Source organism: Mytilus trossulus, chromosome 3 (genome assembly GCF_036588685.1).
Source record: "Mytilus trossulus isolate FHL-02 chromosome 3, PNRI_Mtr1.1.1.hap1, whole genome shotgun sequence".
Classification (NCBI taxonomy): Eukaryota; Metazoa; Mollusca; class Bivalvia; order Mytilida; family Mytilidae; genus Mytilus; species Mytilus trossulus.
This window is the reverse complement of record NC_086375.1, coordinates 82,324,034-82,337,571: the sequence shown is the minus strand read 5'-3', so window position 1 is coordinate 82,337,571 and position 13,538 is coordinate 82,324,034. Positions and strand designations below refer to the sequence as shown.

Sequence of the window (13,538 nt, the reverse complement as noted above, 5' to 3'; positions counted from 1 at the left end):
GTTACAGATCAGCTGAATTATCTATAGTAAAGGATCCTACAAATTCATGTAAGATACAATCACAGAAAATAATTATATTCATAAGTACGTCTGAGTCAGTGACAACTCTACAACAGATTTATCCATCGGATCGCCATCAATGATGGTGATACATGGCTGTGTACATAATGTATATACAACTCGCCTAAACATCAACCCAACAATGTTAGATCTGTAAATTTGCTTTCGCAAATTTTTGGTTCTTCCCTCGCCGGGATTCGAACCCATGCTACTGTGATATCGTGATACCAAATCGCCTGCACTGCAGCCGTCCCTCTAGACCACACGACCACCTGGGCTTCACAAAAGTAAAGTTTACGGTGGGCATGTGTTACCTTTCCACGTCAGTTTTAATCTAGCGGCGTACTACAGTATAATTATGATATATAAGGCATGGAGATGTTATTGTTACAGATCAGCTGAATTATCTATAGTAAAGGATCCTACAAATTCATGTAATATACAGTCACAGAAAATAATTATATTCATAAGTACGTCTGAGTCAGTGACAACTCTACAACAGATTTATCCATCGGATCGCCATCAATGATGGTGATACATGGCTGTGTACATAATGTATATACAACTCGTCTAAACATCAACCCAACAATGTTAGATCTGTAAATTTGCTTTCGCAAATTTTTGGTTCTTCCCTCGCCGGGATTCGAACCCATGCTACTGTGATATCGTGACACCAAATCGCCTGCACTGCAGCCGTCCCGCTAGACCACAAGACCACCTGGGCTTCACACAAGTAAAGTTTTCGGTGGGCATGTGTCACCTTACCACGTCAGTTTTAATCTAGCGGCGTACTACAGTACATGATATATAAGGCATGGAGATGTTATTGTTACAGATCAGCTAAATTATCTATAGTAAAGGATCCTACAAATTCATGTAAGATACAGTCACAGAAAATAATTATATTCATAAGTACGTCTGAGTCAGTGACAACTCTACAACAGATTGATCAATCGGATCGCCATCAATGATGGTGATACATGGCTGTGTACATAATGTATATACAACTCGTCTAAACATCAATCCAACAATGTTAGATCTGTAAATTTGCTTTCGCAAATTTTTGGTTCTTCCCTCGCCGGGATTCGAACCCATGCTACTGTGATTTCGTGACACCAAATCGCCTGCACTGCAGCCGTCCCGCTAGACCACACGACCACCTGGGCTTCACAAAAGTAAAGTTTTCGATGGGCTTGTGTTACCTTTCCACGTCAGTTTTAATCTAGCGGCGTACTACAGTACATGATATATAAGGCATGGAGATGTTATTGTTACAGATCAGCTGAATTATCTATAGTAAAGGATCCTACAAATTCATGTAATATACAGTCACAGAAAATATTTATATTCATAAGTACGTCTGAGTCAGTGACAACTCTACAACAGATTTATCCATCGGATCGCCATCAATGATGGTGATACATGGCTGTGTACATAATGTATATACAACTCGTCTAAACATCAACCCAACAATGTTAGATCTGTAAATTTGCTTTCGCAAATTTTTGGTTCTTCCCTCGCCGGGATTCGAACCCATGCTACTGTGATATCGTGACACCAAATCGCCTGCACTGCAGCCGTCCCGCTAGACCACACGTCCACCTGGGCTTCACAAAAGTAAAGTTTACGGTGGGCATGTGTTACCTTTCCACGTCAGTTTTAATCTAGCGGCGTACTACAGTACATGATATATAAGGCATGGAGATTTTATTGTTACAGATCAGCTAAATTATCTATAGTTAAGGATCCTACAAATCCTTGTAAGATACAGTCACAGAAAATAATTATATTCATAAGTACGTCTCAGTCAGTGACAACTTTACAACAGATTTATCCATCGGATCGCCATCAATGATGGTGATACATGGCTGTGTACATAACGATATACAACTCGTCTAAACATCAACCCAACAATGTTAGATCTGTAAATTTGCTTTCGCAAATTTTTGGTTCTTCCCTCGCCGGGATTCGAACCCATGCTACTGTGATATCGTGACACCAAATCGCCTGCACTGCAGCCGTCCCGCTAGACCACACGACCACCTGGGCTTCACAAAAGTAAAGTTTACGGTGGGCATGTGTTACCTTTCCACGTCAGTTTTAATCTAGCGGCGTACTACAGTACATGATATATAAGGCATGGAGATGTTATTGTTACAGATCAGCTAAATTATCTATAGTAAAGGATCCTACAAATTCATGTAAGATACAGTCACAGAAAATAATTATATTCATAAGTACGTCTCAGTCAGTGACAACTCTACAACAGATTTATCCATCGGATCGTCATCAATGATGGTGATACATGGCTGTGTACATAATGTATATACAACTCGTCTAAACATCAACCCACCAATGTTAGATCTGTAAATTTGCTTTCGCATCTTCCATCTATCTGAAAATAACTGCGAATACACTTGGAGCAATCCTGTGTATTTTTATCTCTGTTTAAACGGTATGCAAGATACAACACGAGAATTGACTGATTCGATCCAAGAAAAAATCATTCTTATACAGGTAAAAATGACGATTAACATATAGTTTTATCTATAACTCGAATTTTGAAATAAAACAGACATATAAAAATCAAATTGCACGATTTCGCAGTCTTATTTATATCTATATTTATGTTTATATCCCTTCTATGCCAACCGGAAAATACTCACGCAACATACATTTTATCGAGCCCATGCCCTGTACGTTGTTTATTTTAGACTTTTTATAATTTTTATGAATGCTTGACATAATTATTAATCAAATATGAGATTCTGTGTAAAATCGGTGAAAAATTTGACAGCTGGTGCCTCTTTAATGGTTTCGATACAGAAAGTTTACATCTAAAGTTAGGGAATTGTTGGCCTATTGGTAAAATGGTTTTTGAATGGCGAAAAAAAAACTTACTTATTTGTTATTTTATATTAATATGGATCTTGTCTGTATACCAGCTTTGATTATTCTGAATACCTACTAATTTTTACTTCTTTTTACTACATTTGTATGAACATCAAGATTATTCTCCTTAAATCTGAACAGGGAAGTTTTAGCTGGCTCTAATTGTATATTTGTTTTGTTGATATTCACCTCAATATTTATCTAGTGTTAAATGAGGTATTTATTTGACAGAACAGTCTTGGTATTCCTAATTATTTGAAGATTTTATATACATATATAACTAAAACGACAAAGTTATTATTTATTTATCTGTATATATTATGAAACCCGGTTTTTTTTTTCAAAAGTGAGTATTTTCTAAGGGTTGTTAAATATGTCGCGGTGGTGTCTTGCCATGGCTTTATTTGCACTTGTGTTTTTGCTTTTTGACCTCTTATGTTTGTCCCTAATATTTTATTAACTATGCATTTGCATTCAGGTATCGCATATCAAATTTATTCGTTTAAAGTGTGTTAATTCTCGTTATTTGATTGAATTAAGCCTTCCAATTGATAGTGTATTGGGTGTTTTTCTATGTTGTGATGTTTTACTATTGTTTAAGAAAAGGGGAGAAGGTTTGGTACCATTAAAACGTTTAATCCCGCTGCAAATGTTTGCACCTGTCCTAATTATATAAGTCAGAAATCTGATGTACAGTTTCTCTCCTTCATTGTTTGTTGATCTAAAGTTTTATATAATAATTATCGTTTGATGTTTCAGGTTTGACTAATTCAAGCAATTTTGATGTAACTTTGATGATCTGTTTGATCAGAAACTTGACAACCGTTACTCCTCCATTAACTGGATTTGACGCTTTACCAACACAGATGGAGACAACCCCAGGATCTGATTTGGCCAGAATAAAATGGTACCGGAACAGATTAGCACATCGAGAAAGTGATACAATAGACACTGTTTATTTCAATACCGCCTGGGGACATATATCAGAGGTAAGTTTTCCTTTACCTATAAAACAAATCAGTGTATGTATATTACTGACTTGATATGGGTCTCTTTGCAAGTCTGATATATCCTTAGCTAATACAATTTTAATGATTTGAGTAGGATATAGCAAATAAAAGAAAAAATGCATATCCAACGCTTTAAAATGCAAGTTTATACTCGGAAGGTTGCAAACCAGAGATCAATTATTTTGATACATTTATAGATTTTTTTCCTGCCTTCTAACCAAGATGCTTTTACATTTTCAAAATCCATTATGTGTATGTATAATACTTACACATTCCACATGTTACATCACTCTAATGGAAGTCAGTTGCACTCATTTTTTATTTTAAAAACTCTGGATCATCCCGTACCCGGGGTTGGGGTTCAGTATAGATTCTGGGTACTGAAGTTGTTTATCATCTAAATAACTTGTTATAATATTTAAGCCTGTGTAGTTATAAATGGCCTGGCTCTGTACTCATACACCCCTTCATTGTGTCAATAGAATGAAATTCAAAACAGAGTTACTGTGGCTATTGATTAACAGATTAAATTCATCCATTGACTGGGACAATTAACGTGAACGTTTGTCTGTAACGACCACTGTTCACGACGTACGTACGATAGACATTTGAACTGTGGGGTCACCAAGGGTTTCTAAACGCCTTTAATTATAAAATAATTCGAAAAATTAATCAGGAATAATCCTTATGTTTTGATATATACTATTGATATAAATCAAAACATAGTGTTATTTCTGATTAATTTTTCGAATTACTTTATTAAGGTGTTGAGAACCTTTAGTGACCCCATAGTTTAAGAGTCTTTTAAAAGTGCATAGTGAGCAGTGGTCGTTACATACAAACGTTCACCTAAATTGTCCTAGTCAATGGATGAATTTAATGTGTCAATCAATGGCCACAGCCACACTGTTTTGAATTTCATTCTATGTCTTAGCAATTTTCTGTATTTTTCCCTTAATTTTTACAAATGCTTTTTGTTTATATGTATTTTTTGAGTGTCTTTGTTAATTACTTGTTTGTTTTATATTGATTTATAAAAGGACGAAAGATACCAGAGGCACAGTAAAAATAAACTGACAATACCGTGGCTAAATAGAAAAAGACACACAGACAAAAAAATAGTACACAAGACACAAATTAGAAAACTAAAGACTAAGCAATACGACCCCACAAAAAAACTGGGGTGATCTCAGATGACCGTAGAAGATTAAGATTATAACACAATGGTAACTGTTGTGCCCTTATTATAACATTTTTACACATTACCGTGGATTCATTATAAATGTATAAAGGCTTGCAAAAATCGGCATAACCACGAAATTATATATCCATAACCACCTTCAAATGTGAAAGACAAAAATTGATACCCGTGAAAGAAAATGAATATCTGTTGGTTTTGTCAATTTAATGAAATTTTATGCGATTATAATACAAGTGAGAAATAGCGATAAAACCCGATGAAAACTACAATGTTGTACATTAGTCAGGAATATAATATTTGTTGTCCATTCGTTTTTGCTTCGCCATTTGAAAACGGACTTTCCGTTTTGAACTTTCCTCGTAGTTCGGAGTTTTTGTAATTTTCCTTTTTTCCGCTGGCCCCTATACAAAAATGTGCACCTGTTCAATATAAACGGACGTCATACTAAAGTCTAAAACATATAAATGAATTGAAATTGGAAAAAAAACATAGATGACAAGTAAAGGCCAGGGGCTCATTCCTTAGGATAGCCGCAAACATGCGAGGGAGTAAAACATGTTTTGTGAAATTTCAAACCTCTCCATATACCTCTAGCCAATGTTAAAAAAACAAATCCATAGCAATACGCCCAGTTAATTTCTTTCATTTTTAAATGCACAAATACGTACTTATCTATTTTTAAAATGCCATTAATATGTTTTTGCATTCGAAATTACTGTTTTAGGTTGCACATTGTAAATACAGCTGATTGACAAACCACGCCTCATTTGGGGAGATATTCTTTGGTTGTTAATACAAACTAACTGGGATAATAGATATTTTAAAATAAATAGAACATAGCTGAAAGATCGATAAAGCAGATTGGATCCCAGAGAAAGCATTGTCAAATGATGCCAAGCCTGGGTTAAGATGACTTTTTCGAGGGGTTCCAATCTACTTTATTCTAATCTACTGAATATTTGTTGTGTCTAGAACTGTAAAAGGTTTTATTGAAAGTACTTAATGTTAACGCCACATATCCAATAACGGTACAGGTGATCTATGAGTTTGCCTGTTCCTTTGGTATCTTTCGACACTCTTTTTATCAGAAAAACAGAAGAGAAGCAAGATATTTTTCCTTTCGTTTAAAAACTTAGACATTGAGCATTATCTTTATGTAAATTAAATTTATTGACCTTTAAATTAACGATTATTATATTGGTCATCATGAGCGATTGACATTAAGAAGTTGTCACCCGCTGAGACATGTGATATTATTATACCTTATATATATTACAAACAATTATATTTGGCTATACGTTATCACGTGGCATGAAATAATTCTTTTAATTTTCATTCAATTGCAAACAAGGACGAATAACCCTTAAAATTTGCATCAGCATTAAATAACTCTATTATTCACCGGCGAATAACATTTTCAGTTCCTTGATTTGTACACGAGTGATTACCAATGAAAATGACATCACAGATGTTCACGTTCACGTTACATAAAGCCCATCGAAAGACGAGTAAATTATATTTTTTACATGCATCATTGCAAATCGTAACTCTCATTAACGGTCCTCTTCAGGGCCATCGACTTAAAAAAAAAGAGTCAACCTTGTCCTTTTGTGTACATACAAGAACTTACACGCCTGTAACTGTGACACAAATGTATTTTCGAACGTCATTTTGTGTTCGTTACTAAAACATTTGATAAGGTTAGTGCTTTTTCTATAATTCAAACATTTCAAAAGCCCATTCCACTATTAGTTCGGTATGATAAAACAATTGTGGTCCCTTAGAAGCGACGAATATCCAAAGTTGTCAACCTTTTAACGATGCGCCCTCAAAGAAATAACCCTCTCGTGTTGACGCGTGCGGGATTCTATTCAAACAGGTTAAAGAAACAGTCGTTCAACTACTTAGACCAGTTGTTCAATGAATTCCTCCAATACTTTATCGTCGTGATCATTGAAGTATTTAGAATAATGTGCCTTTTTTATTTTAGTTTGTGAAAAAAAGCCATTGTGATTAAAATATATAAAATCTTATGAATTCTTTCATTTTCGTAGGTCCCAATTTTCGTTGAGTAAGAAAAAATAGCTTGTTCGTGGATATTTAAATTCGTGGTATTGCCGAAACCTGTATGTATGCCTACCGAACATTTTTTATTCTTTGAATATTTAATTTCGTGATTTTACCTGTACCCATATGTACCACTGAAACCCACAAAAATTGGTACCCAACGAAACTAATGAATTCAGAATAGCTTGCAAAATATATTAGGTAGAGAAAATCTGACAAGGAACAAAAAGGGTTTTTTTCTCTTGATGGCGTCCTTGACTTTACATAACAATCTGGACATTTTTTTCTAAATATTTGTTTAGCTTTTTTTGTTAGAATCTATTAAACTGTAAACAAATCAGCCAAAACAAATTTTAAAAAATGCCAACCTAACTTTGTCAATTGCATTGGTCTTCACTGGTGAATTTATTTAACTTTTTAGCTTTTTGGAAACATTGGAGTTATCTAAAAATAGGATTGTTTTGTTAGACTATGTTATAAAACTAAACATGCATAAATAGTGAAAGGCTGTTATCGTTTTCTGCGTTAGAATATATTCATTAAAACAAAACATATCATATTTTTGCAGGCTGTATGTAGATTGGGTGGTCAAATGATGAAACACGAATGTCAAGAGTTAAAAGTTAAAATCTTAGATCAGTCAAATCAAGAAATTATGATCGGAATCAAACAATCAATGAGAGAGATAAGAGAAATGCGAGACATAATGGAAAATCGGGACCGACATTGGAAGGAAGTTTTAAAACAGGTACAAACTTCAAACTTCATATAACAACCTACGGAGGTAACAAAAATCATGTATACAATAGAGTTTGATAATATGTACATATAGTAAAGTGATTGTTAAACCTTAGGCATTCAGGATCTGTTTTCCCGTCGGACATCGTTCGTTCCTACCACTCTTGATGAACATTCTGATGTAGTGGATAAATTAGCTCTCATCAGTATGTCTTTAAAACTTTTGAAAGGTTGGTAAGGGTGCCTCCGGGAAGAAATTTGTCAGTTGGGGTGCGTTTCAATTTTTTCCAATTATCACGGATAAGGTTTGATGATTTGTCAAATTTCGGATGATTAGTTAGTACAAATATACCCTGTTGCTTACTTTTTTCTGTATAATTTTTTTTCATTCGGCTGACGTTGTTAACGATAGGAACCTCTTTCAATGTCTTTGCTTCTATAGCCCTCTTTGTGTAGGTCACCCTGCAGTTTTTGTTATCGTGTTTCGCAGTATCATAGGTAGGGCAAAATCCACTGCATTTAAATGACCGGTATGACATGGGTAACAGATGTTTGTCTGTGGGTGTGCAATCTGTAAATATGATTCCTACCTTAACTTTGAATGACCCTCTGGTATCTTTTTCCTCTCTTTTACTTGCGTAGCATTATCGAGAAATGTTGTGTAAGAGTTAGCGTTTGAAATTTCATAGGTGAATTTTATTGAGGATTGGCCGTCATTTGCTTGATGAATGTACACACAGAGTTCTCATTTCAGTTTAATACCACTGTATGTTAATATCGCCGATAAATCAGAGCCAAAACAGAGGTTGATACAGAGAAGAATTGCGAATTTTCTGTTCTAATTTGCCTATAGAAATACTGACATTAACGGAACAATACGTGTTCCGATTATTGTTTCATTAATCTGGAGACGGTGTTAAATGCGACTTATAACACTTACTTGAAGTAAAGATATAATAAACTTTTAGTTAGTTGTTGTGAGTGTTCCAGATTTCCTTACAGGCTTCAATACAATCTGTATTGGGTTTATTTGTATAGAGTGAGATAGCACTTCGGTGTTGACATGAATATCAATTATGTGGTCATTTCTTTTATAAATTTCCTGTTACAAAACTTTGAATTGTTCGAAAAACTAAGGGTTTTCTTATCTTAGGAATAGATTACCTTAGCCGTATTTGGCACAACGTTTTGGAATTTTGGGTCCTCAATGCTTTTCAACTTTGTACTTGTTTGGAACAACTATTTACAACTATTTTGATCTGAGCGTCACTGATGAGTCTTATGTAGACGAAACGCGCGTCTGGCGTATTAAAAAGTAAAAACACAAAAATACTGAACTCAAAATCAAAAGTCGAAACACATCAAACGAATGGATAACAACTGCCATATTCCTGACTTGGTACAGGCATTTTCTAATGTAGAAAATGGTGGATTGAACCTGGTTTTATAGCTAGCTAAACCTCTCACTTGCATGACAGTCGCATCAAATTCCATTACATTGTCAACGATGTATGAACAAAACAAACATACTCAAAGAGTAAAAAAAATCAAAAATAGGGATACGTTTTCTTTTCTTATACGACTTAATTTATCTATGTAAAGTCTACCCGTAAAGGATAGAAGGTTTTCATTACCGGTGTAAAATTGCGCGTTTGAAATTCGCACAGGTAGACATAAAAATAATTTTGTCGCTCAAAGTATGACGGCATTCATACATGCAGTAGATATAACAAAAAACAGACTTAACAGTAAAAGTAATAATAATAAATAAAATAATGTGTGGTTCAAAGTATGACGGGATACATAAGTACAGTTACACGTTACAGTTAAATTATAAACCTGGTACCTTTGATAACTATATAGCATCAAACCACACGAGGATTGTTCTAGATGGGATAGGGTTCAATGATTATACTGTTATCGACATTGCCTGTTTACTATGCCTTTTTTTATTGTGTATATGAACTATTTCTATGTTTGTAAAAAAGATAAATTGTATCAACAGGTGTATTTGAAAGCAACTATTTACTCATCATATCTCTGAAATAGCTTTATTTTGGGAAACAGAGATCGCTTGCCTTCAGGCATAAGCTTCTAATGTCGATTATGAATTATAAGAATTCAGTAACCTAAAGAAATCTGGCATATCAATAATTGGCATTTCTGACGCGAAATTTTTAATTGGCATTTATCCGTTACAGATCCGTTCATCATCCGTTTTATTCATTATATGTCCGGTAAAAGTTCGTTTCTCATTCGTTCAAGATCCGTTTTATCCGTTAAACGTCCGGTAGAAGTCCGTTGGTGAATTTATCTACCAGACCTCCAAATGGTGTATAAGGGACACGTAACGGATACAAAACGGAAACGAAACGGACGAGTACCGTACAAAACGGACGCCTAACGGACGTTCAACGGACATTTTATCCGTTGGACGTCCGTTCAAAGTTTTGAACATGCTCAAAATTTTCCACCGGACAGAACGGAAGTCGACGGATAAAACGTAGGCTTAATGGACATGCAAAGGATATTGACGGACGTCTAACGGATTAAAACGGACGTCTAACGCACATAACGGATTGAAAAGGGTTATCCGTTAGGCGTCCGTTCGAGCTATCAGGTAAGGTGTGACCGAGGCTTTATACTTTTGCTTTAGTTTCAGAGATATATTTGCCCCTTTGTTCTATTTGTCGGCTATTTTGTCACGCAGACAGGGTAGGCAAACACATTTATACTAACCATCCTAATGATGGTTATTTTCAAGTTATGTTTATTTTTTCTCAGTAGTGTCAGAAAAGAAGATTTTTATGAAAGATTAAAAAAAATTACGAAAAATTATTTAAAAATATAGGTACCAGTAGCATACCGCTGTTCAAAACTCATAAACCCATGGACAAAAAACAAAATCGGAGTAACAAACTAAAACCGAGGAAAACGTATTAAATATAAGAGGAGAACAACGACACAACACTGAAATGTAACACACACAGAAACGGACCAAGCATCAGACAAAATCCAACGAAAATAACAAATATAACATCAAAATCAAATACATGAATTCGGGATAGACAAGTACCGTGACACGTCTAATCGGAATGTGAATTTGAAGCCAAAAAAAAGAGAAAACAAACGACACAACGTCAAAATGTATCACACACAGAAACGAACAATAATATAACAATGGCTAAAAAACTTATTAAAGGACAATAATGATTTGTATGAAATTTCATGAACAGATAATCTCATGCTGATGATTATTTCTATCCATGCAGCATTTGCTTTATATGCTGTGATGAAACGCGCGTCTGGCGTTTATACTAAATTAAGTCCTTGTATCTATAATGAGTTTATTGTATCACAAATAAAAGTCAGAAACTGCAAATAACCCTTATTTGCTAATTATAGCCAAGTCGGTTGGTAGGCGAGGTCATCGAACACATTTTTTAAAACGAGATATTCTAATGATAATTGTGGCCACGTTCGGTAATGGGTTAAATTTGTTTAGCTGATTAACTTTTCAGGGGAAATCAATTTTGGAAAAAAATTATAAAATAAACTAGATAATGTTAAAAATTTACTTAAAAGGGCAATAACTCTTTAATGAATTTATTGACAATTTTGGTCATTTAGACTTCTTTGTAGAGTTTACTGTGTTGAACATTATTGCTGTTTACAGTTTATTTCTATCTATAACAATATTCAAGATGATAACAAAAAACTGCAAAATTTCCATAACATTACTAATTTATTGACAGCAATCCAATAATAGGTTGTCTGACTCGTCCAAATATGGCATGACAGAAAGATCTTTAAGATTATAAAAATACAGTTTACCCCTATGTTCTTTTGTAAATCCATAGTGGTCATGTTGGTTGACAGGTTGGGTCATCAGATATATCTTTTAAAAAAGCGGCGAAAGATACTAGAAGGACAGTCAAAAATTAAAACCTAGATAATCAAATAATCAGTTTGGTTAAGTTGGTCAGGTAATTTCGGAAGAGAAGATTTCTGTAAAAAACAAACGACGACGGACGCCAAATGATGACAAAAGCCCACTCGACATTTCAGGCCTTTTAGTCAGTGTTTTCGTTACCATTTATTACTTAAAATTTTCGCTAAATTCTTTCATAAATGTGGTTTTGAAATATGGTTGAACATGTAGAAAAAACTTATTTCAAACGCGATAACACATAATCATTTCTAATTAACGAGCGCAGAAATTTAGAAAAGATCCGGAAAAAAATTGTCGCTCCTTTGAATAAACTTATTTTAAAAGGTACCAGTCCAAAACTGTAATGAGATTTTTAAATATTTTTTATTGGTGTTAACAAGTATTATTGTTAAATACAAGTGCACATTCGTTGATTTACAATCTGTCAATACCAGTAATTTGCTTCACTCATTATTAAAGGTAGTATACCTATAGTTGTTGATTTTGTCATTTGGTCTCTTGTGAACAGTTGTCTCATTAGCAACCACATCACTTCTTCTTTTTTATATTTATAATTATAAGAGGTGAAGTAAAGAAATGTAGAAAATACAGTTATCTACTAAGTCGTGAACATATTACTTATTTAGAGGTATACACCGGTGTATTCATATTTTCTGTTTATCTGATCATCGGCTATCAAGAAATTGATCTTTTCTACGAATAATATGGAAATTAAAATCTATGAACAACATTTTCGATTATAGCGATGCTTTTTGTCATCTAATTGTAATCTCCCTCATTCATATTTCTGGTGTAAATCACGCTCAGACGTAAGTAAGGTTTATTTCTTTTCGCTTGCATTTAAGTATTTTTCTAAAATCGAGTTGTATTTAGATTTTAGGAAAAAAATTAAAAGATGACATAGTAAAATACTAACCTTATGAACAAACGAACCATAACCATTAATTCAAAAAGTGCATCTTGCAATATGAGAATATGAGCAATGAAAGGATTAAAATACAAAATTGGAAATACCAGATATTTAATTCAATTGTTGTTTAATTGAAGAAACAAAAATATTTACACACTATTTACTAATTGTAGATTTCATGCTGCTATTAAAACACTGCAAAAGTATAGTAACTTGTAACACTATTTTTGAAAAATGTAAATACGGATTATCAAAATGAACACAAACATTTAATTCTCAAATAATTCGAGAAACAAGGACTCTTTTTAAATTAAATGACCTTACTTCATACTTGAAAGGTATTAAAAAATCCGTGATTAGAAATTTAAACTTGATATTAGAAATGTGTTTTTTTTTAATACAAACTAATATCAACAAATAAATGATTTTGAAATGATTTGTTTTAGTAAATTATACTGGTCTATTGTACAGTGATTTTTATTTATAGAAATATGAACTGATATAAAGATTTCTGTATCAATTGACTGAATTTTGCATGATACGTTTGCATGATACGTTTGGGTGACATGCAGAAACTCTTACACAATTGCTCTGCTTTTCGACCGAAAAACATATTTCATTGACATCGGTTCTTTCCAGAACATCCCCATTTTAAAAAAATCTGGTCCTTCACAAATAGAAACCTGTTTAACTGCTTGTCGAACAGAT

The 13,538-nt window shown here is 33.8% G+C and overlaps 1 protein-coding gene across 1 annotated transcript in view; it reads left to right on the top strand.

Annotated features, from left to right (window-relative positions):
- LOC134711079 (uncharacterized) overlaps window positions 1–13,538 on the top strand; it is a 34,566-nt gene that overhangs the window by 8,861 nt on the left and 12,167 nt on the right. Inside the window, exons 3-4 of the mRNA XM_063571512.1 lie at window positions 3,712–3,941; window positions 7,799–7,978. Coding sequence (XP_063427582.1) covers window positions 3,712–3,941; window positions 7,799–7,978 — 410 coding nt within the window. The remainder of the gene's footprint in view (window positions 1–3,711; window positions 3,942–7,798; window positions 7,979–13,538) is intronic.